The 20,288-nt window shown below is 43.8% G+C and overlaps 2 protein-coding genes across 12 annotated transcripts in view; one reads left to right on the forward strand and one right to left on the reverse strand.

Annotated features, from left to right (window-relative positions):
• LRBA (LPS responsive beige-like anchor protein) overlaps positions 1 to 20,288 on the forward strand; it is a 611,727-nt gene that overhangs the window by 359,240 nt on the left and 232,199 nt on the right. For 10 of the 11 annotated variants that reach the window (XM_019481504.2, XM_019481508.2, XM_019481505.2 and 7 more), the window contains one exon: positions 702 to 838. In XM_019481504.2, coding sequence (XP_019337049.1) covers positions 702 to 838 — 137 coding nt within the window. Of the gene's footprint in view, positions 1 to 701; positions 839 to 6,744; positions 7,057 to 20,288 lie in introns of those variants that run through there. The other variant, XM_059721985.1, reaches the window with a different exon arrangement.
• Positions 4,320 to 6,621, reverse strand: MAB21L2 (mab-21 like 2). The gene has a single exon (XM_006262652.4). It carries the CDS (start codon positions 5,888 to 5,890, stop codon positions 4,811 to 4,813), a length of 1,080 nt encoding a protein of 359 aa, XP_006262714.1. The 5' UTR covers positions 5,891 to 6,621; the 3' UTR covers positions 4,320 to 4,810.

Raw genomic sequence — 20,288 nt, forward strand, 5'->3', positions numbered from 1 at the left:
GATTATTCCAATAAAAATTCATTCGGTTGGAAACCAACCCTCCAGCTGTTTACTCCCACAGTCCCCGAGCTACACTAACACTATATAGAATCCTTGAGCAATATTTAACAGTGGCCTAAAAAGCATTTTAAAAACATTTTGCTTTACAGTCCCGAGCACTGAGTGTTTAATCTTAACAATAGATTTCTACCAGGTATGAGAGAGAACACATTTAGCTGGGGTAAGTTAGATAACTTTCACCATAGGCTTGTGTTCATCTTTTGAGAATTTGATGGAAACCCCCAGGTTCTTAATGCACACATTTGAAATGAAGAGTTCAAGTCCTCTTTTATGCATGTTCTCAGTTATTTTAGTAACAAAAGGCAGAGGCTTATCAAAGTGTTTCAAAACTGCAATGTGGCGGAATAAAACTAGGTTCTGTTACAATAAAACCACCTCCTTGGCATATGTAATGTATGCACCAGTCTGCAGCTGTAGATGCTTCAGTGTTTGACAGTGCAGAGCGACTGCAAATCTATTACACATGCATTTTCCTGGTTTTTAAGTTTGCTTTTTACAGCTAAAATCTCCAGGATTTTTTTTACTTGTATTTTGCATTCAGAAAATAATCTATACAAGGTCTGCCTAATGCAGCCTATGCTTGGTCTGTGCTGGGCCCTTTGTGTGTTTTGAACCATGGTGGTGTTTTTGTGCTTTGGCAGGTCCAGTTAGCCTGTGTACACCAGCTCAGCTTGTGGCACCCTCTGTGGTAGCGAAGGGCACTCTTTCCATCACCTCTTCTGAACTCTACTTTGAAGTAGATGAAGAAGATCCTAGTTTTAAGAAAATCGACCCCAAGGTAAGAGATTGTTGACCCCTCACTCTGATAACTGATGACAAATTATACTAGACCTTTAATTCTTCATTCGCTTCCTCTACCTCTATCTGTCATAAGTATTCCTGCTTTGGTAAGTTTGTGACTGACCATGTACGTTAGTGCAGTTCATGTAAGTGAGGGAAGAAAAGGGTAGGTGGGGGTGGAGGGGGGGACGACAGTTCAACCCTGCTTGAATGTTAATTAGCTTGCTGGGCATAAAGCTCCAGGGAGGCATCTTAAATAAAGACATCTCAGACCACAAGACCAGTGTGAATACTAGAAAATTCAACAGCCGGTAGCTCAACCCCTTTTTTATTTTTTTTATGCAAAACCAATATAACATAGCAGCCTAGATTCTACCTTCTTGATTTAACAGTGCTTCTGTTTTCCATTATTCTATACCAGATTTTACAGTGCACGCTATTATTTGTTATACGTAAGTTGCCTTTAAAATGCATTTCTCAATAGACTTGTTATTTTCTGTAAAGTTTATTTGCACTGAGGTAAAGGTAACATTAACATTTTTTTGTTTAAAATGAGGCCCACCTTATATCAAAATACACATTTCAAGACAAACTTGCTCACTTAAAGCAAAATTAGTACTATAAAGACTGCACTTGAGTGGTCTCAATGTGTAACAAATGTCTGGACTTCTCACTATAAATGTGTTCCCATTCTACTTTAAACATGGAAATTGTTTCTGGATTTCTGCTTATTGTTAAAATGTTTTAGTTTATTTAAGAGAGAGGGGTGGGAAGGGAGGGGAGAAGTGGTTGAAATATTAAAGTTTTGTACAGAACTACATGAATGCTTTTCAGTGGGGGATATCTTATGGGTTAAGTGTCTGCAGTTCTTCTCTTTGTTCTCATTGAATAAATTGCTCTTGTCTTTATTAAAAGATGGCATTGGAAAGTGACTCGGAGATGCTGGGGTTGGATAGGGATGGCACTGTTTTGAAAAGAAAACTGTCCAACATTTTTACTAAAATTATTTTTAAATAACTTTATTTTGTATTCCGAATTGCTAAGTGGATCTATCAGTTTGCCTGAATGTAGTAAAATTACCTTAACTTTTCTGCACGTTTCCGTTGTACTGAAATAGCTTTGGAAAGGGCTTAAAATATTGTGAAGAGGCTGGGAAACTTTTTAAACCTTTTGCCTCCTTTTGGTGAGCAGTGCATTTTAAGATCATCTCCTTAGGGGTAAAAAAGAAGTATAGCTATTGCATGCAAAACATGTCGTCAGGATGAGTACGTTAGTGTGTTGCAATGTCGACCTAAAAGGGTGTTTGAGCTCCAAAGGCTTTTGCCCTCTTTGGTCTCTAGAAGTGAAAACGAAATGTCAGAAAACTTAGCTGCTGCGCCATTCGGCATTTGCCTTTCTCGGCAGCTAGGACAGTTGCGTGCAGGAGTGAGAAGGCTGGCCCAGTCCTACAACCTGGTTTGACTTGCAGGCGCTGTCTTGCTTTCCTCCTAGCTCCTTTGGTTTGATTTGGGGCTGTTTTCGTGGGGACGAGCAGGCATTTTAAGCGCATCCCGGTTGCAATTCGGGAGTGGCGAGGAGGGTATGCGGGGTCCTCGGGGAGAGGCCGTCAGTGCGATCAATATTACATTAGTCTAGTGCATTCAGTGGGGGAGGGGGAGGAGGCGTTTTAAAAAAAAAAGCCAAGACGCTTGGATCTGAAAATTCAAAGTAACCTGTTTTTTTAAAGAGTTGCAGTTACCATTCAGCTTTCTGCTGAGTATTAACCCCCCGCGTGATCATGGGCTGATCTCAGTGACTGGCCAACACTTCCCTTCAAACCCAACCCTGGCATTTGCTTGGAAGGCCTGTTTAATTAATGAGCCTCCCTCTGCTTCATACCGTGAACTTCCCTGTATATTTATCTAAACTGCCGCAAAGAAAACATTGTGACAAGTTTGGGAAGCCAGGTCTGCGCTGGAGATAGCATCAGGGCTGATAAGATCAGAGTTGATATGGTTACTCCGGGACTGTTTTTACAAGGAAACAGTAGTCCGACAAGCTGGGATTTAAAACCCGTCCTGTCAGGTGAGCCAGGTCCGGGGCTCTTTGGAGGCTTGCACAGAAATTGCTCCTATCCCAGAAGTGGAATGAGCCGGAGGGGACCTGGACTGTAGGGCTGTCCCCAACTTTCAGCTGGCGGAGAGCTCTTCAGGCAAAGGGAGGATCGGAGATGTTGCAGAGGCAAAATGTGCCCTTCCCTGAGCCTCCCATTGAAGAAGGATGTTCGTGCACTAAAGCTTGCAAAGAACTCCCGTTCCCCCCTCCCCCCCCCCCAAACTAATAAAAGAGATCACATCTCTACTACGATCCTTCCCTGCCTTTCCCCGGGATCGCCTTCCCCGTCCCGGCACAGAGACGTGCTGTCGGAGCGGGTCCTCGTTTCGGTGTTACAGATGGGGGATTTCGCCTTAATTTGAGCTCCTTGGTTCAAGAGCCTTCCCAACCCGTCGTCTAATGGCCATTTCTTTTCCGGATCCTCTACAAAGAAGCGGAAGTAATTCTTTGGAGCAAGAAGTTCCATGTTACCTCTGCCCCGCAAGGCCGGGGAAACTTCGCTGAAATGCTCCAAACAAGCTTCAGAAGATTTCTAGCCGATCAAGCGCAGAATTAAAGCCCTTGACGGCGGCATCTCCTCTAGTCTAGGGCAGTTGGAGACGCCTGAAGCTCCCTTGGAAAACTGAACACAAGAGCCTAAAATAGGGGCTTTCGTTGGAAAACTTTCATCAACTTCAACAGATTATGAATGGCTGGTTTCTTGAGAGAGAAAACTGCCCTTTCCCCTCCCCCCCGCCAGAGGTTTCACTGCTGTACTTCAAAACCGGAGGGAGGGAAAGAAAGAAAGTTTTCCCTTTGCTTTTTCTAAGAAAGGAAAAGCAAAAATCGAAGCCTTGCACTAACGTCTATTAATAATTCAAAGCAGATCTATATATATATTATTGTCATTTCAAAGTCAAATGTACAGTTCAAGATCCCTCCCCAGTCAAGCCAAGACCGGTGCGCTTGAAGAAGGCGAACAGAAGGGGAAAAATAAAAGTAAAAAAACAGATCGCGGTACTTTACCGAGATCTTACCAATCAAGTGGAAACCAAATAAGACCCGGGCAAATGTCGCCGCAGCATCGTGTCCCGGTGCTGTCAAAAGCCTGGCGCGATGCAAGGCGACGGTACATCTTTTCTTAAAAGACTTGGCCAGGAAGTTTCAAGTCAGGAAAAGCAAAGCAAAGCAGCCAAAGCCGGCGTGTGGCAAGCCTTATTTCCAGGAAGGGCATCGTCAGCTTGAACAGAAACCAAATCGGAAGAGGCTGCAGAAAGGCTCCGATTCCTTTCTAAGCAAAGCATTAAGGTTTAGGAATGCTTTTCTCCCGGAAAGTCGAGGGGGGAGGAGGGGGCTGGGGAAAGCGACTTGCCTGAATTTAGGAAGAATTCACCCAAACGTCCACGTCAAGTTAAAGTAATATTATTTTTTTATTACTGTTTGCAACAAATCAGGCTCGAGGCGTATCATCCGCCCTCGGCCCCGAAATACAATTTCACACCAGTCAAACTTTTGCTGCTTTTTTTTTTTTTTTCGTTTTAAAGTGAAATTTGTACATAGAGTTAAATAATTTTTTTTTCACTTGGTGACAAACATTCAGGCAAACGAGAGAGAGGTAAGAAAAGAAGGACTAGACACGGATCGGAAAGTGTACCTGCGTGGGGGGCCGTGTGGAGGTGGCAAAGTCCAAGTGCTTCTCTGGGGGGGAGGTTTGTTTTTTCAAAGATTAAAAAAAAAAGAAAAAAGAAAAAGGAAAGAAAGTTGTCAGGGGCAGGACAGAGGAAAGTCTCTTCCGTGCAAGGAGGGCGGCAGCGCTCTGGCCTGGCGAGCGGGGCCGGGCGGCTCGGGGAGGGGGTCCGGTGCTCCCGGTGCAACACAAGTCCTGGGCCGGGCCGCCCTATAGCTTGTCCAGGCTTTTGGGGTTGGTGAGGATCTCCCGGGCTAGCCGCCAGGTCTGTTTGGCCGCGCTCTCGAGGGCTGAGTGGGGCTTGCCCTGAAAGAGGTCGAGGTTGGGCAGGAAGTAGTGGGGGCAGCGCCGGCACTGCAGGCAGGAGATGAGCTGCAGCAGGATGCCGTTGAGGCGATCGCCCAGGCACGCCTCGTCCCAGTCGGTCTCCCGCGGGTGCTTCTCGCACTCGTACAGCAGCAGCGTCTTCATGTGGTAGTTGTTGAGCGGCTGGCCGGGCAGCTCCAGGTGCCGGTCCCGCAGGGTCTTGAGCACCGAGAGGCACTTGTTGCGGCAGCCGCCCATGAGCAGGCGGTTCTCGGCCTCGCCGAACTGCAGCACCCAGGCGTCGCTCTCGGCCGAGCTCTGCTTGCCCGTCAGGGAGTAGCACTCCTTGGAGAGCAGGTTGAAGCCCTCCGCCTTCACCTCGGCCACGCGGTTGGGGCCGGGCCAGGGGATGTGCGGCATGGGCCACTGCGCCGCGCTGCGGGGCCAGATGCCAGTGCACTTGAAGGCGGGCGTGATCTGTACCACGTAGCGCTCGCGGATGCGGAGCTTGACCTCGCTCGTGTCCGCGATCATCTTCACCACGTCGCGGTAGCTGCACTTGTCCACGGCCTGGGCCACCAGCGTCTGGAAGCGGGAGCGGATCTTGCGCGCTGACAGGTAGCCCGAGGCCGTGATGAACTCCACCCAGAGGGACATGCTGCGCTTGCGGCCGTCGCTCAGCTTGAGCACGGCGCAGCCGGGCAGGGACCCGTCGTCCACGAAGTTGAAGACGCCCATCTGGTTGAGGTAGAGCACCACCTCGAACTCGGTGGGCGAGATGACCTCCAGGCCCTCGTAGCGGGCGTCGATCTCGCTCAGCGAGCTGATGAAGCGCGGCTCCTGCACCTCCACCTCCTTGAGCACGTCGGACACCACCTTGCACACCTCGCGGATGGTCTTGGCGATGGCCGCCTTGCGCGCCTGGCAGCGCTCCGTGTAGTACTTGTTGAGCTGGTACACCAGCTTGGCCTGCGCGGCGATCATGTTGGGGCACAGGTCCGGGCTGTACACCGGGCTCTCGCAGTACGTTGAGGGATCCAATGCTTTAGCGGGGGCTGCAGCTTCCTTCGCACGACGGCAGCGGCCCCAGCGCCGGGGAGAGCCGGCGGCTCCCAGCACCAAGCCCCGCAGCCGCAGCCCGGCCCCTCTCCCCTCCCGGAGCCGGGGAGCGAGCGGGGAGGCAGCGCCGAGTCGGGGGCAGCGCCCCCCTCTCCTCCTCCTCTTCCTCTTCTTCCTCCTCCCGCGCCTGCAAAGTTTGGGCGGCTTTTGCCCGCGGGGCCGGGAGGAAGGTCCGTGCAGCCTCCACGCACCGCTGGCGGCGTCAGTAGGTCATGGACCCCCTCCCTCTCCCCAACAAAAAAAGCCCCAGAAGGATCCCGAGCAAGCCTCCAAACTCGTCCGGGGCCGGATCGGGGCAGCAGGCCGGTCCCGCGGCCTGGCAGGGCGGCGCTGACTTCCACCCCCTTCCACCCTCCCCTTTCCTCTCTCTCTCGGTGTCGGTCTCTAGCGTCAGGCGCAGGCGGCCGCCCTCGGGCTCCGATGGCTCATTCCCGGGCTTGGAGTTGTTCTCGGAGCGGCTGGTTTTGGGGGGTCGCGGCCCCGCCCGCGCCTCTCGCTTCTTGCCTTTTATTTATTTTTTAAAATTTTTTTGCACGTTGGCGGCAGCAGCAGCAGGAGGAAGAGGAGGAGGAGGGTGCCGATGCTGTCCCCCGGCTTGCTTATCCTCCCCCCAGCCCTCCCCGCCCCCGGAGGTGCCCGCGGAGGCTGCGGCTCACTGCGCCCCGGCTGCCCGCGCGCGCGGGTGTGCGTGTGTGCGCGGCTCTGGGGGAGCCGGCCCGCCGGGTAGTTTATGAATGGTCCCAGGCCCGGGCGGCCGAGGGGCGGAGCTCCCGTCCTACAATCGGCGGCAGAGCTGTCAGAGGGGCAGCCAATCCGGGCGGCCGGCGCCGGGCGCGCTCCGCGCTGGGCGGCCGCCGCTGCTGCCTCTGCTGGCGGCGAGGCTGAAGGGGGGGGCGCACAAACACACACACACTCACACACACCCGCAGCCTCCCTCCCTCCCTCCCTCCTCCATCGCCAGCCGGCCGGAGGACAAGGATGCGGTCCGCGCCAGGGATACCATCCTGGGGAGAGTTGTGGCCTTGAGAGAGGTGAAAAAAACAAAAAAAAAGAAAACAAAACCAAACAAAAAGACAAGGGTGCAAGTGCATGAAGTGCATGAGCTCCGTCCCTGTGACTTGGTGGCCGGATTGGGTGGCGGGGTTGAGTTTGCTTTTATTTTAGGGGTTTGGTTCGGTTTTGTTTGTTTGTTTTCCACCCGCCAGCTGCGAGGAGAAGTGGCAGGGCTGCCGGCTTGCTGGGGAAGAAAGGCAGACACGTGCTACTTCCCGGCCAGCAGCAATCAGGCCGGGCGGCAGCAGGGCGAGCGAGCCTGGCGGTGTAGCACAGCCGGCCCGGACACTTGGCTCGGCGCTTGCCACGCGCTCCGGACCGCCTTCCCCGCACTGGCTCGGCTGGGAAACGCGCCCTTCGCCCAGCCAAAGTTTGTGGCCGTGCCCACGCGGCGTGGTGCGGAGCTGGGCACAGCGCGAGGCTTGCAGTGCTGGTGGGGGGAAAAGCCACCAGGAGCAAACGAGCATCCCCAGTGAACCCCGAGCGAAAATCTCCGCGCGGAAAAGTAGCTAAAATTACAGGAACGACACTTGATCCGAGCCAAAAGGCCGAGAGGCTTTTTGGTTATTAAGCTGTTAAGTAATCACGAGAACAGCGACAATGATGGTGAAAACAACAACCATCATGATAGCACTAGAGATAAGCGCGGCAAAGCCACTAATACCGGTTAGAAGGATGATGGTGATGATTAAAATAAAGCAACCCTGTCACTCGCATTTGTCACGGTTCAGTGTCACGGACGAATCCTTCCGCGTCCTGCACGTTATACTCGGGTGGGGAAAGCAAAGCCTTCCTTCTGCCAACTTGCAGGGGTTTTAGTCGGTCCGGACCCTGCTTTTGTAGCTAGGGCTCAGTCCTGTGCAAATCTGAACCAGACGCTATTGAGCTGCTGACTTGTTCATGTATATGTATGTGTAAACGTGTACGCGTGTGTATGTATATGTGTGCGTGTCTATATATCTATATATCACTCTTTTATTATGCGGCAATTGCAAATATCGCTCCTGAATAACCCCCCTGCAAATCGAGCCTACTTTCCTTGAGGGTTTTAATAGCAATGAGTGTGAAGAATTGGACCCTGTTGGTCTCAGAAAGGCCCTCCCCCCCAGTATTTTCGAGGATCTCGCCCTAAAATCCGTTGCCCTGTTTGACAATTTTATTTTAATTTTTTTCGCCAGATCGGCTGCGATGACACCTTCTCTTCTGGGTTTACCATTCCCAGGCGGGAGGGGGCGGGGAGATTTGCGGCGCGGTATTTTTGTTTGTTTGTTTGTTTGTTGCGGTGGGCTGGCTTTGTTTCCATGTAGACTGCTGAGCTGGAATAAATCAGATCTCGCCAGTCTCTTTTTCCTGGTGTGTTTTAAAATTTAAGGCCGCGCGAGCAGAAAATAAATACTCCCATTTTTGGGGGGAAGGCGGGGAGCGCCCTGCTCTGCTCCTGGCTCGAGCCCCTTCTCGCGGGGTCCGGCAGCTCCTTCTCGTTGCCCCGCGGCAGCGGGATCAGGCTGCTTCGCGCTCGCCGCCAGCCCCAGCCCGCGCGGGTCGTGGCTCCCGGGGTGGGGTGAGCTCACCAGTTGGGGGAGCTCACCAGTTGCTGGAGCCATCCGATCCGATCCGATCCTCCTGTCTTGGATCTCATTCAGGGAAATAAGGCTCTTTTCTGAGCTGAGCTTAGACCACAAAAACCAAAAACAAAACATAGACGGGGCTCTGAATGGGATACCTGGGCGGGGAAAATGCTGCTGCGGGGGGTGGTGCGTGTGTGCGCGGGTTCTCCGTGTCAAGCGCCGGCAAACCCCGGCTCCAAACGGAGCCCATGCGTGGGGATCGGTGGAGATCCGGCCGGGGATCGCAGCACCTTTCCTTTTCCTGGGGCTCAGCGGGCATCCCTCGGCCTCCCCTCCCGTTCACCCCCAGAGCTACGGGGCACACGGAGCTCCTTCCCATTCCGCTCGGCTTGCGGGACCCCGACTCCCCGCACCCCTCCGCTGCCCCCGATCCCGCAGCCCTGCCAAAGCCACGAAGTGGCCCCGGGCTGGAGGAGAGAGACGCGCTTAAAGGTTAGAGGCAGGGGCAGCCCAGGATTCCTCCAACCGCAGCCCCAGCCATGCTGAGAAGGTGCCTGATGCGAAAAGCCTCCTTGGGCTCCTGCGATTTCGAAGCCATCCGTTCCTAGTGTCCCTGTCCTGAGCTCCAAGCTGAGGCGACTAATAAATCACTTAAAAGCCGGCTGGAATTTATTGCCCGCGCGCTAATTAGAAACATCATTTGAGCCATAAACTTAAACACTTCCAGCAAATAATGCCCGTGCAAGCCCTTACTTCCCTGCCGGGGCCGGGCGGCTGTGGCCGCCTCGCCTTAAGAGCTGCTTCCATCTGCGGCGGAATTTGCTCTTCCCAGCGATGAATAATTGAAGGGGGGTGGGGGGAAACAGTATCCGAGGAGCCTGTAATTGAAGAGCCCTTGTCACCTCGGCTTTTATGTATGTTAGTATAGAAGTCCATCAGCAGCTCCTTGATGGGGGTATAAAGCGAAGTGGCAGCCCCTTCAGGAGCAGGAGATACTGTATTCTATTAAAAGGACGGAGCGTGTGCGCCTGGGAGAGAGAAACTCTCAGGGCTAAAAGCCACTTGAAGTCTTCAGACCGATTGATCTGTATTCTCTCGTTATAATCCGTCTCATCATACTTGAGTTAATGAGGCAGGGGAGGGGGGTGATCTGATGGTCCTTGACAAATTCATTAGGGAGGCTGCGGGACATTTTATTTGACTGTTAAACATCGTGTTTGTTTGGTTTAGGCAGTGCCAACATCAGCATGTCGCTGCCTGGAGCAATAGTGTTTTTTGCTAGCAAGAGCTTCTGTAAAAAGATAGTGGGAAAGGAGGCTGTGTGTGGAGGTTGTTTGCTCTTTTCTTAGCCGCCCAGCCCCCCCACCCTCCCCCTGCCTGCCATATCCAACCCTTGCTGGCATCATTTTTGATGGGGAAAGGGGACCTTTCATTTTAACACCATTTTCTCTCTCTCTCTTTTTTTTTTTTTTTTTATAACGGTGACAATGCAGCGGAAAACGCACTAAAAAAATCTGTAGGCTTAAATGGATATGGCTAATAGTGTAATAGGATGAGCATTATTTACAACTCTGAAATGATGTTTGAAAAAAGAAAAGAAAATGGAAAGATCACAGTGGAGAGGAGGAAGCAGAATGCAAAACTGTCAGCCATGCAACTTTTTATTGGGTTATGATTTAATGGGCTAGTTCTCACAGAGCTAGCCACCTTATTAAAATAGCAGACTTTACATATTTCAAAAGGCTTTCTATTTCTAAACAATTTATTGAAAAGTTTATGTAATACAAAACGTATGTCACGTTCAATTTTAAGAGAAGAGATTGACTTGCAACCATGAAAGTCTTTCTGGTGTTTTTCTTTTAAATATTGGATGCAGAAACAGGTGCTCTGAAGAGGGTGTGTGCACACACAGGGTATTTTTTGCTGGTAACATGAAATATATTTACATGCATACACACAGAGAATTCTTCCTGTAACAGAACAATTGGCATGTTAGTAGATAACAGAATGGTAATATGCTTCATTTTTTCTAGGTACTGGTACTGGGTTTCCTTTCCATCCTTTTTTTTTTAAATATAACTGGAGGGGGAAAATAATGAATTTGCTTATAGTACTTCATTTTCTGATATTTTTGTATTTTTCTAGAGATGTATCTTCACACATCCTTAGGTAAAGTGCTGTGTAGAAGAACTTGCACTTCCATTTATAGAAGAACAGTATGGGAAAAGAACTAATGCCCTTTGCCTGTCATTTTCATACACTCCTGCACCGCTGATGGAGTTTGAACTGCTGCGGGGAATGTATGGATTTGAAAATAAATGATTCAGTAGGGCACGTTGCGTTTTTCAACAGCAAAGCTAAGCTAATGGTTACAGTACAGTAAAGGCTTCTGTGGGTCTGACAGTTCTAATCCTGTTTACATTCTAGAGAATACAGCATCTATTTCCTCTTTAAAATTGTGGATTGTTCCTATTAGCTAATCTTTTATGAGGACTGTGTTTACTGAACTAACTGGAAGTGCTGTTTGTGGCACAAGAAGTTGCTAATTGTTTAATTACCACAGATGCATACCATTTATGATCAACCTGTAACAACTGTTTTATAAATCTTGATTTTTGAAACAGGTTGGATGATATGCTAGTTAAATAGCATGTACATGGTCACAAAACCTTTACTAGTTTCACATAAACTTACAAATACTTTTTAAAAGTAATTTTTCAAAGCTTTTGTCCTTTGCCATTGAATTTTAAAATGCATAAGTAAATGGGATGCTTGGATATCTCTGTGTTCCTTTAGCCTAATCATATCCCGAATGTTTACTTTGCACAGTTCACAGAAACTTCTACGTACTTTAACTGTCTAAACCTGTTGCTAAAGGTAGTTTATTTTTTTTCATAAGTAGCAATAATGACTTTTTTTTTTTAGCTGCAAGATTATTTTGGCTACTATAGCTTATAGTTTTAGATCTTAGTTTTGCTGGCTTTCCGGAAAAAACAGAAGTTTGACTTCTAGACATCAGACAAATATGCTACAGAATAACATTTCTAATGCTTTTATAACATTGTATTCTTGTTAGAACATCCTATGGACCATTTTTATTTTCTTTGGATTAGTTTGTTGGGGGACGTGGTATTTTGATCAGATTTGATTAACTATATTTAGTATTTTGGCTGGATTCTGTTTAAAATAACTGATTAATTATAATAATAATATCCACTTACAGAAGCATGGTTGTTCAGCTCACATCAGATTTTGGTCAGCTTGAACCAGAGTGTAAATACTTTTAGTTGCAAAAAAGATTGGCTTGCAAAATGTGGGTTGTAGAAATAGTTGGGTGCACAGTTCTTAAATGTACCATTGCATGGAAGTGAACCCTTTTTACATATTTCTGTGTGAAACTAGTGAGAGAATTTTTTTTTTTTTTTTAAGTAAAGTGAAGCAGGGGAAAACCGAATAACATTTCAAGGAGAGTGTAGCTTTTTTCATTATCAATGGGTGTTTGATGCATCCATTATCTTGGATGCATGCAGGATTGTGCATATGTACACCCACAGACAGTAGCCCAGCTTGGTTTATGGTTGGACATTGATTTATTTCCAAGATCAAAACCTTCATGTAGCTGGCTGAGATGCAACATTCTTTACTTGTGAATCAACCTAGAATTCTGAATCTAAAGCTCAACTATTTGTCAATTTCAATTTCCAGATTCCTTTTAGGCAAAAAGTTCTCATTTATGTGCATCTATTTAATAGTTAGAAAATGTTGGGTTATTTAACATGGTGGAAAAGCATATTTTTTATGCTAACTGCTCTGTAGACTGAAATGGTAGTCTGACATGAAGAAGGAAGGTTTTGAAATAACTTTCCATAATACAGTTTTCAACTGACAGATTTTAGGGGCCTGATTCCTTTCAAGGACATCAGTTTACATTAATGTTATATACTTAGGATGTATCGGTTCTCACTGTTTGACAGTGTTTTTTGTTAATATGTTGTTGATCTGACCTTGGAGAAATAGCAGAAGACGTACAGCTCTGTTTAAAGGTTCTCCACCTTTGTGAGCTGTAGGTTTGAGCAGTCTAGTAATTAAAAGCAACCCTTCTATTCACACATGGTGTAGTTTAAATCTTAGAAAGCAAGACCTGCTTTAGTTTTTGCTCATTTTGCTTCAAAGTATTGACTCCCCTACCTACTGGAAGTATGATGTTGACATGAAGCTAGTATATTACTGTGCTTTGTTTTGCGCCACTTCTAAGGAGGCCATTAAGTTGGAGCTCTTCCTTTTCAAATCTACATTTTGTTTCAAAGGACTGGTGTGTGATAATGTTACAATCACACTCTTTTTAATCTTTTTATGAATTAGCAAAAGCTTATGTGTAGAGTTTTGTATGCCATTTCTTAGAGTTGGCAGTGGGGAACTATATTGACTCAAATCATGTATAGAAGGCATCTGCATAATCTAATTGAAATAATATTTGGTGATCTAAGGGATGGAAATTTTTCCTTTTCTTTATCCATCTGAAGTAAAACCAGGATGTAAAACAGCTGTCTTGGCCTACAGACAACAAAGTTCTGCCAGTCTGTTTCTTTTCTGCATTTTTCCCTTCTATCTTCCTTTATTATCTTTGGATCCTAAGGAGCCTTTCTTACTTCTAACTGGTTTTGTCTGCAGCAGAGGGCTGGGTTCGTGGGTTTAAATCGACTCTGGATAGAGTGAAAAATCTTTGATCTATGGCTATGACTGCTTCCAAATGATTTGCTTGCTGGGACTGGACACTGTCCATGCCCTTTCACTTCACTATCAGATAGGCACACAAAAAGGACTTGACATGCTACCAGATGCATAGTTAATCATCACATTAGGTCTGTAAAGGGGTCCATCTAGACTCAATTAGGTCTACTGTTTTTAAGTAGTGTTTGCTCTGTAGTTTGTTTGGAATGCCATATTCATCATAACCAACGTGTTGTTTATTTGGAAGTACATTGAGAGAAACTCTTTGCAAAGATCAGTACAGTCTTTATTTTCATTCATTATATATTTGAGCAATTGGCTGATATTAGGCCAATTGCTCAAATTGGCCTAAAATAGTTTTTGTATTAAAATAAAAAAAGAATTTTATTTGGAGGTGCAAGACTTAATGTAAAATATGCTTCCTTGATGTTTACGTATTCAGTTGATTTTGCATTTATTATATGCTAACCTGACAAAAGCTTATGTGAAATACCCAAAATGCAGAGACTGTCATCTATTAAGGTGTTCAGAAGAAAGCTTACCAAAGTATCTCATGGTTAGCAGAAGGATCTTAAATTCTGAAAGCCAGATAGGCAGCAGTATTGCTAACACTTGTTTACTTAGGCAGTCATTCCAATATATGATGTTGGATGCTTTATTGGGGAAGGGAAAGAGTGCAGTGAGTTATGGGGATTACAAACAATAGGTAAAATAGTATGGGAATTTTAGGACGGATCTTTAGACATTTTCAGTGATAGTTCTGTTTTTACACTAAAAGGTGTTAGCCATGTAAACTGAGCAGATAGCATGAACAAATTTTAGAGTTCTCAAAGCTTAAAATAATAGCAGAGTGTAGTTCTCAGAACTGGTTCTTTTGTGGCAGGACAGAAGTCCCACTGTTCAGTTTACATTATAATGACTGTCACACATATGGCCTTTATGTTGCTTACCAGGTTTTATATAAAAATGGGTAGCATCCGTGGCATGGAGGGTTTAGTATGGACACAACACCATTATGTGAAAATTGAAATAGTTATAGGGGAATCGGCACTAAACATAAATATTTACAGATATTTTAATTTGTTTTTCATCTGTTGTTTTTAGCAGACATTTAGGGGCTAATAGCTTTCTGATTTACATACAATTTGTTATTAAAGGTACTGCATCAATTTAAATTGATAGAAAAGAATTCAGCTTTAAGATTGCATAATTTATTTCTTTGCTTCATGCTTGTCAATATCCTTGAAAGAAGAGAGGATGTACTGAAATGTAACATCTATCATTTGTATGTAGTCACATTGGTATTCAAATGCTACTAATGGACTTCCAGCCTACAGGATATATGAGTAAATATTATTCAAGCATGCCAGTTAGAGCCCTCCAGGGATTTTTAAATTATATATGCCTACCTATTCTTCTAAGTGTGTCTGTATGTGTATGTGTGTGCATGCACACACGTACGTGCATGGATATGTAATATATTTGTTTTGTATATGCATATATAATTAAGAAAAAAGACCCAAAGGGTTCACTAACAGCCATAGCTGGGTAACTTTTGCTTGTCATATATATATATATATATATATATATATATATATATAAATTCATCACAAATGACATTTGAGCACCAGTGTGGCTGTATTCAGAGAATTGTTTATATGCACTTTATGGGTTTCCAAAATGCTAACTCAAAAGAAAGTGGGACTTGAAAAGCATGGTCATTTGTGAATTTATGTTTTATCTCACTTCATTTGAAAATTTATGAGGAGAGTGACTTAGGGGTGCTTGTGTTGTGTGTTCCAGGGCTTGCCCCCACTGATAACACCCTTGTTGGCGTGAAAGTGCAATGCAAATTATGACAGTTACAACCTTCTGTTTTGTTTAACCTGTCAGTGGATTTCCTGGCTCAGTGCTGAGGGCAATGGTGTGTTCAGCTAGTCCATATTCACCTAAACTTAAAAGGTCAGGTTTGTACAGGCAAGCCTAGTCAAAGCCTAATTGATGAGGAGGGCAGGGAGACAGAATTTACTGTTCTGTTGGCTAGTTTCATATCGTTAGGTTGTCCTGAAAGCATCAGGCAGTCACAGCCCCTTTCATGTAAGTGCTGACCCTAGACAGGAGCTGACAATCAAAGGAGGCAGCCACAGGAACCAGTGCAAGTAGGCTATTGATTTTTCAGTTAGGTCTAAGTAGTTTGTAGTATGGGTAATGGGTGACAGAGGCAGGTATGTCATTATCAATGAGCTCCAGAACAGTAGCGACAACCCTCCCTCATATTTCCTTCAGCACTGACAGTATGCATCCAGAGGTGGTCAATAAATCGCCCAACCTTTTACTGACAAGTGACTTGGAGGTGGGGGTGGGAGTCAAAGAGCTAAACTTCTGCACTTGAACTTGATGTGGATGCTGGAAAAGGATCTCAACATCTGCGCCCATGGCTTGTTAGGCTAAGCTCTCTGGAGAACGTTCAGGAGGAAACTGGTGGCAAATTTATACATTTTTATGGCTATCCAAACACAGCATTCGTTATTTTATGCTTTAGAGAATATTAGAGTTGTTCTGGAAATCAAGAAGAATAGCTTAAATGGTCAGTTTCTACATGAACAGGCGCTGCATGGAGAGCTAGCTTAGGTTACCATGGTATGGTTTTGTTTTTACTTTAGCATTGCTCTGCATTTAATCAAGGTATACTGCCATAGCAGTACAACAATCATAGACTGCCATTCACAATCCGCTTTTAATTCCTAGTTTCCTCTTCTTAAATTTCATATGTGGAGGCTATTTAAAGATCTGTATACTTGCTTGTAAATCCAAACTGCTGGCAATGCAGCCATTTATGCTCTGACTAACAATGTGATTTTGGTCTATTAGTGAAGTATAGTCCAGAAACAAGCAGAACAAGTTTTAATTGTTTGAATTTTGCTGGTTGTGGTTTCTGAATTTAAGAGAGGTAAAAGTGAATTTTAGGTTTACACCTGAGGTTGCTAAAATATGTTCTGAAAGGTGCTGAACCTAAACCTGGCATTAAGGGTTTTTTTGTTTTTCTCTTTTTTAATATAATTTTAGGAGAAAATCAGATAGATGAAACATAATGTTTTAATTTATATTGTACTCAGTAATTCTGTAATAATGTTGATTTTTGTGGAGAATATAAATTATCCTGCACGCTTTCTGAAGTTGGAATTCAGCAGGGTTTTATGCTGTACACAGATGTTAACAAAGTGGTATGTGCTTATAATTAAAAAAAAATATTTAAACAAATTGAAATAAAACAGAAGAGTAAATGTTTTGAAAAACTTAAAATAACTCATTGCTATGGGATCTTGTTTAACAATATTTGCAGTGTTGCACAGAGCAGGAATCCAAGATTGTGGATAATGAATAGCTGCTGAGTATCATATATGACTGAAACATTTTCATTTTCCAGCAACACCTAAATTTTTGTCCCCCACATGTCTGGCTTTTAGTATAAAAAGCAAAGTCAGAACAGAAGAAATTAAGTTGAAAAATATCAGAAGATTATGAAATTACTTTTAAACAAGTGAGTGAAAGCTACAGATATGAACCAGGTACATATTTGAAGCTAATAAAATGATGGATAGAATTGAAATAGAGTAACTTTCTATAAAAAACAAACTGGCAGATGATTCCTGTTTGCCATTTTGCAGTAGAGAAAACTCTTCAGTTAAGCAGATGTACAAGTTGTTTGAGACCTGACTCAAGTATTTCATATGCATTTTCCCTTCTGTCAGCAACTAGCCATTCACTGTATCTGTGTTTTTTTTCTGTTAAACTAGATGAAAAGTACAGCTGATCAGTCTGAGTCTTTTGATCTTTTGTTATAAACAGGTACAGCATCTTTGCGGCATTTGCAGTGTCTTGCTGGCATGCTGTGTTATTGCAGAAATGTAAAAAGGAGCTGCAGAAAGGCGAGAAATTAAATTTTCATGAAAGAAAACCCTAATCAGCAGTGACAGTTTAAGAGAAAGATGATTGCCACTTGGTCATTGTAGAGAGGCACTTAGATTTGGTGTCAGTGCTTCTGTTAATGATGACTAATGTCTTTCTTGGAGAAAACGCATGCTCAAACATACTGCCACAGTCCAGAGAGAGAACTGAGGGATAGGCACCAGTAAGCAAAAAGGTTGTATATCCTACAACAAAAGCTCTCAAAACAAATTAACTATGTCTTTGATAACAAAGTTACAGATTTTTCTTAATACCACATTAACCTGTTTTTAAAGCTGCTGTTGTTACGCTGTTTAAAGGTGTTTTGAAGGGGAAAAAAAAGGATGTACATATAATGTGCTCACTAGTCTGCTGCTTTAATTAAAATAGAGATATCAATGAGGCTTATAAGTACGCTAATCGGAAGTAAAAAGCAGTAAAAAATCGTATTTTATTTCTCTTATGTAAATGAAGCTTGTTTATTAAAAAAAACAAAAAACAAACTGAGGTAAAACTGCTGCAATATTTTCTTTTCCAAATATTGTTCCATGTTCTGAATAAACCCTTCATAGTCAAATACAGAATGATTGAAAAGACCTTTTCAAATCTTGAGGCTTTGGCTGTTAAATATATTGGCAAAAAAGAGGGTGGCATGTGTCATTTCTCTAGCTTTTCCCAAAGTGAGACCTTTCAGAAGGGCATTTGCAATGCTTGTCATATTTTTCGTATACATCTTATTGGTCTGACAAGTCTAGAGGACCATGAGAAAACAGATGTCATTGCATTCAGACAACACTAATTATTCTGGGATTTTTGCAGCCTCAGTGCCTGCATGTAACTGTCGATTATGACTGTTTATGTGGCCTATCGTGAATACACATTGTGCACTCAAATTGTGCCACTGGCCTTTTTGCTTCCTACTGTCACACAATAAGATGTAAAAACCAGGAACAGCTACCAGCACAACAACAAAACCCTAAGTATGTCATCTTTCCTTCAGCGTTGTACATTTAAAATGTGGTTTGGCAAAATATCCTTTAATAGGAAATGCAGCCCACTTTGTTGTTTGATCTCTCTAAGTGTCTGTTTTGCAACCTACGTAATTAATGCTTGGGCTTGCAGTTTTCACATGAGTTCTTTTATATTATATACTTTATATTTTATAGTAATAGAAGAGATTTTTATGTTTTTTTTATTTGAAACTCTTAGCAGCAAGGTTTTGTCCTAGTTGCCTCTAAAATCCATATCAGATGTTTAAATATCATGCATTTTTACAAATATACGTCACAGTTCAGATTAAAAAACAATGCCTACTGTTAATGCTTTTTCTTTGTTAACATTTTCTTAGCAGTGTGATGTTTCCCGAACCTTTGATTGTTCTGTTGCCATTCATGCTGCGTGATTCTGACTTGAAGTTCAAATGGTGGTCATCTCATGGCTTCAGTTTTGTGTGTTATCTTAGATTTTTGTATATATTTTATAAGAAGTACATCCTATGTTAATCACAGATTGGAATATAAAAGCTCCAATAATGTAACTTCACATGCTGATGAAGCAGAAATAGAAGCAGCTTTATCAAAGATGTATGATGAGATAAAACTGCAGTCTCTGCTGTACAGTTATAGTAATTATGACTAATGAACCGTCCAGTCTGGATGAAATGGCATGCCCACAGGGACTGTGTCCAATCAGTTGTGACTTATGCAAGCTGAACAAAACGTTGATGGTGTTCCAGATTCAACATTACAACAGGAAGTGTATTCTTTCCTTGTAACATCAGATTTTGTCAGGTTATTTTCAAGCTGCTTGCAAACAGTGGTTCTTCTCAAATAATGTTTTAGAAAATTGGGGTTTTTTTTAAACTGGGTCTAGAAGGCTTCATTATCTGTATAAAAGGTGCCAATGTTAAATGTGTCTGTTGCAAGATACTTCATGGTCTGTCTCATAATCTGCTAAACTGTCATGAAAATTCATGTTGTCCTTTAAAACACCTCCTCCCCCCCCCACAGCCCCCCCTCCAACAACAACAGCTCTTTATCAACAATCAACTACAGTATATAGTTAGACTTACTGCAGCAATTTATATTTTAATACATTTCTTTGTGATCTGATACTTATGCTGCCTTTTGGTTGTGTTTTGAAATAGCTTGACATTTTGCAAGTATAAGGAAGACAGGTGCTTTATAGTATTAGTATGTGAAGGACAATTTCTTACAGAAGGAGGATTACATTAGATAATTTAGATGTCTGCAAGTGCTGTTGAGTAAGGTGGGAATTACAGTGAATTTGACACTTGATCGGCTTAGCATAGGAGTATTTTAGAATGGATTGTATTTAAAAACTGCACATTGCATAGCCTTTTTATATGAGAAGCAACCAGCATTAGTACTTTTCTGTTAAATTAATACTTGGACATGGAAATGAATGCTACAGTGGAATGCTAAAGATGAAATGCATATTGGGTTGAACCTACACTGAAATGACACAGTACAGGAAATCCTTTTCCTAAAATATTTGTTTGTAATAAGTCATTTAGGCCCAGCTCCTGCTTATTCTTGTATATGAGCAACTTTGTTGTTTTGCATTTGTTTGCAGTATTGGAGCCAAATGTTTGCAGTATTTTGCAGAAAGTTTTGTAAGAATGAAAGAGAAATGGCAATTTAAAAATAATTAACATATAATCGTAGCATATTACAAATAAAAGTACTGGAAACCGAACACAATTGAACGTAGCATTTGACAAAGTGTTCTGTAGATTGAAATGCCATTTACATTTAGGACACAAGTGCTTTTGTATTTAGGAAATGCTGCAACTCTAGCCTATTATGATCCTTCAAACAAAGCTGAAGTGGTTACACTGCTCTGGAATAAACAGCCAATTGTGGATGAGCAGGTCCTGAAATGGAACTCATTGACCAGGTAGGGACATTACACTTTTACTAGTGTAAACAGGTCTATACTTG

This window comes from Alligator mississippiensis, chromosome 2 (genome assembly GCF_030867095.1).
Source record: "Alligator mississippiensis isolate rAllMis1 chromosome 2, rAllMis1, whole genome shotgun sequence".
NCBI lineage: Eukaryota > Metazoa > Chordata > Crocodylia > Alligatoridae > Alligator > Alligator mississippiensis.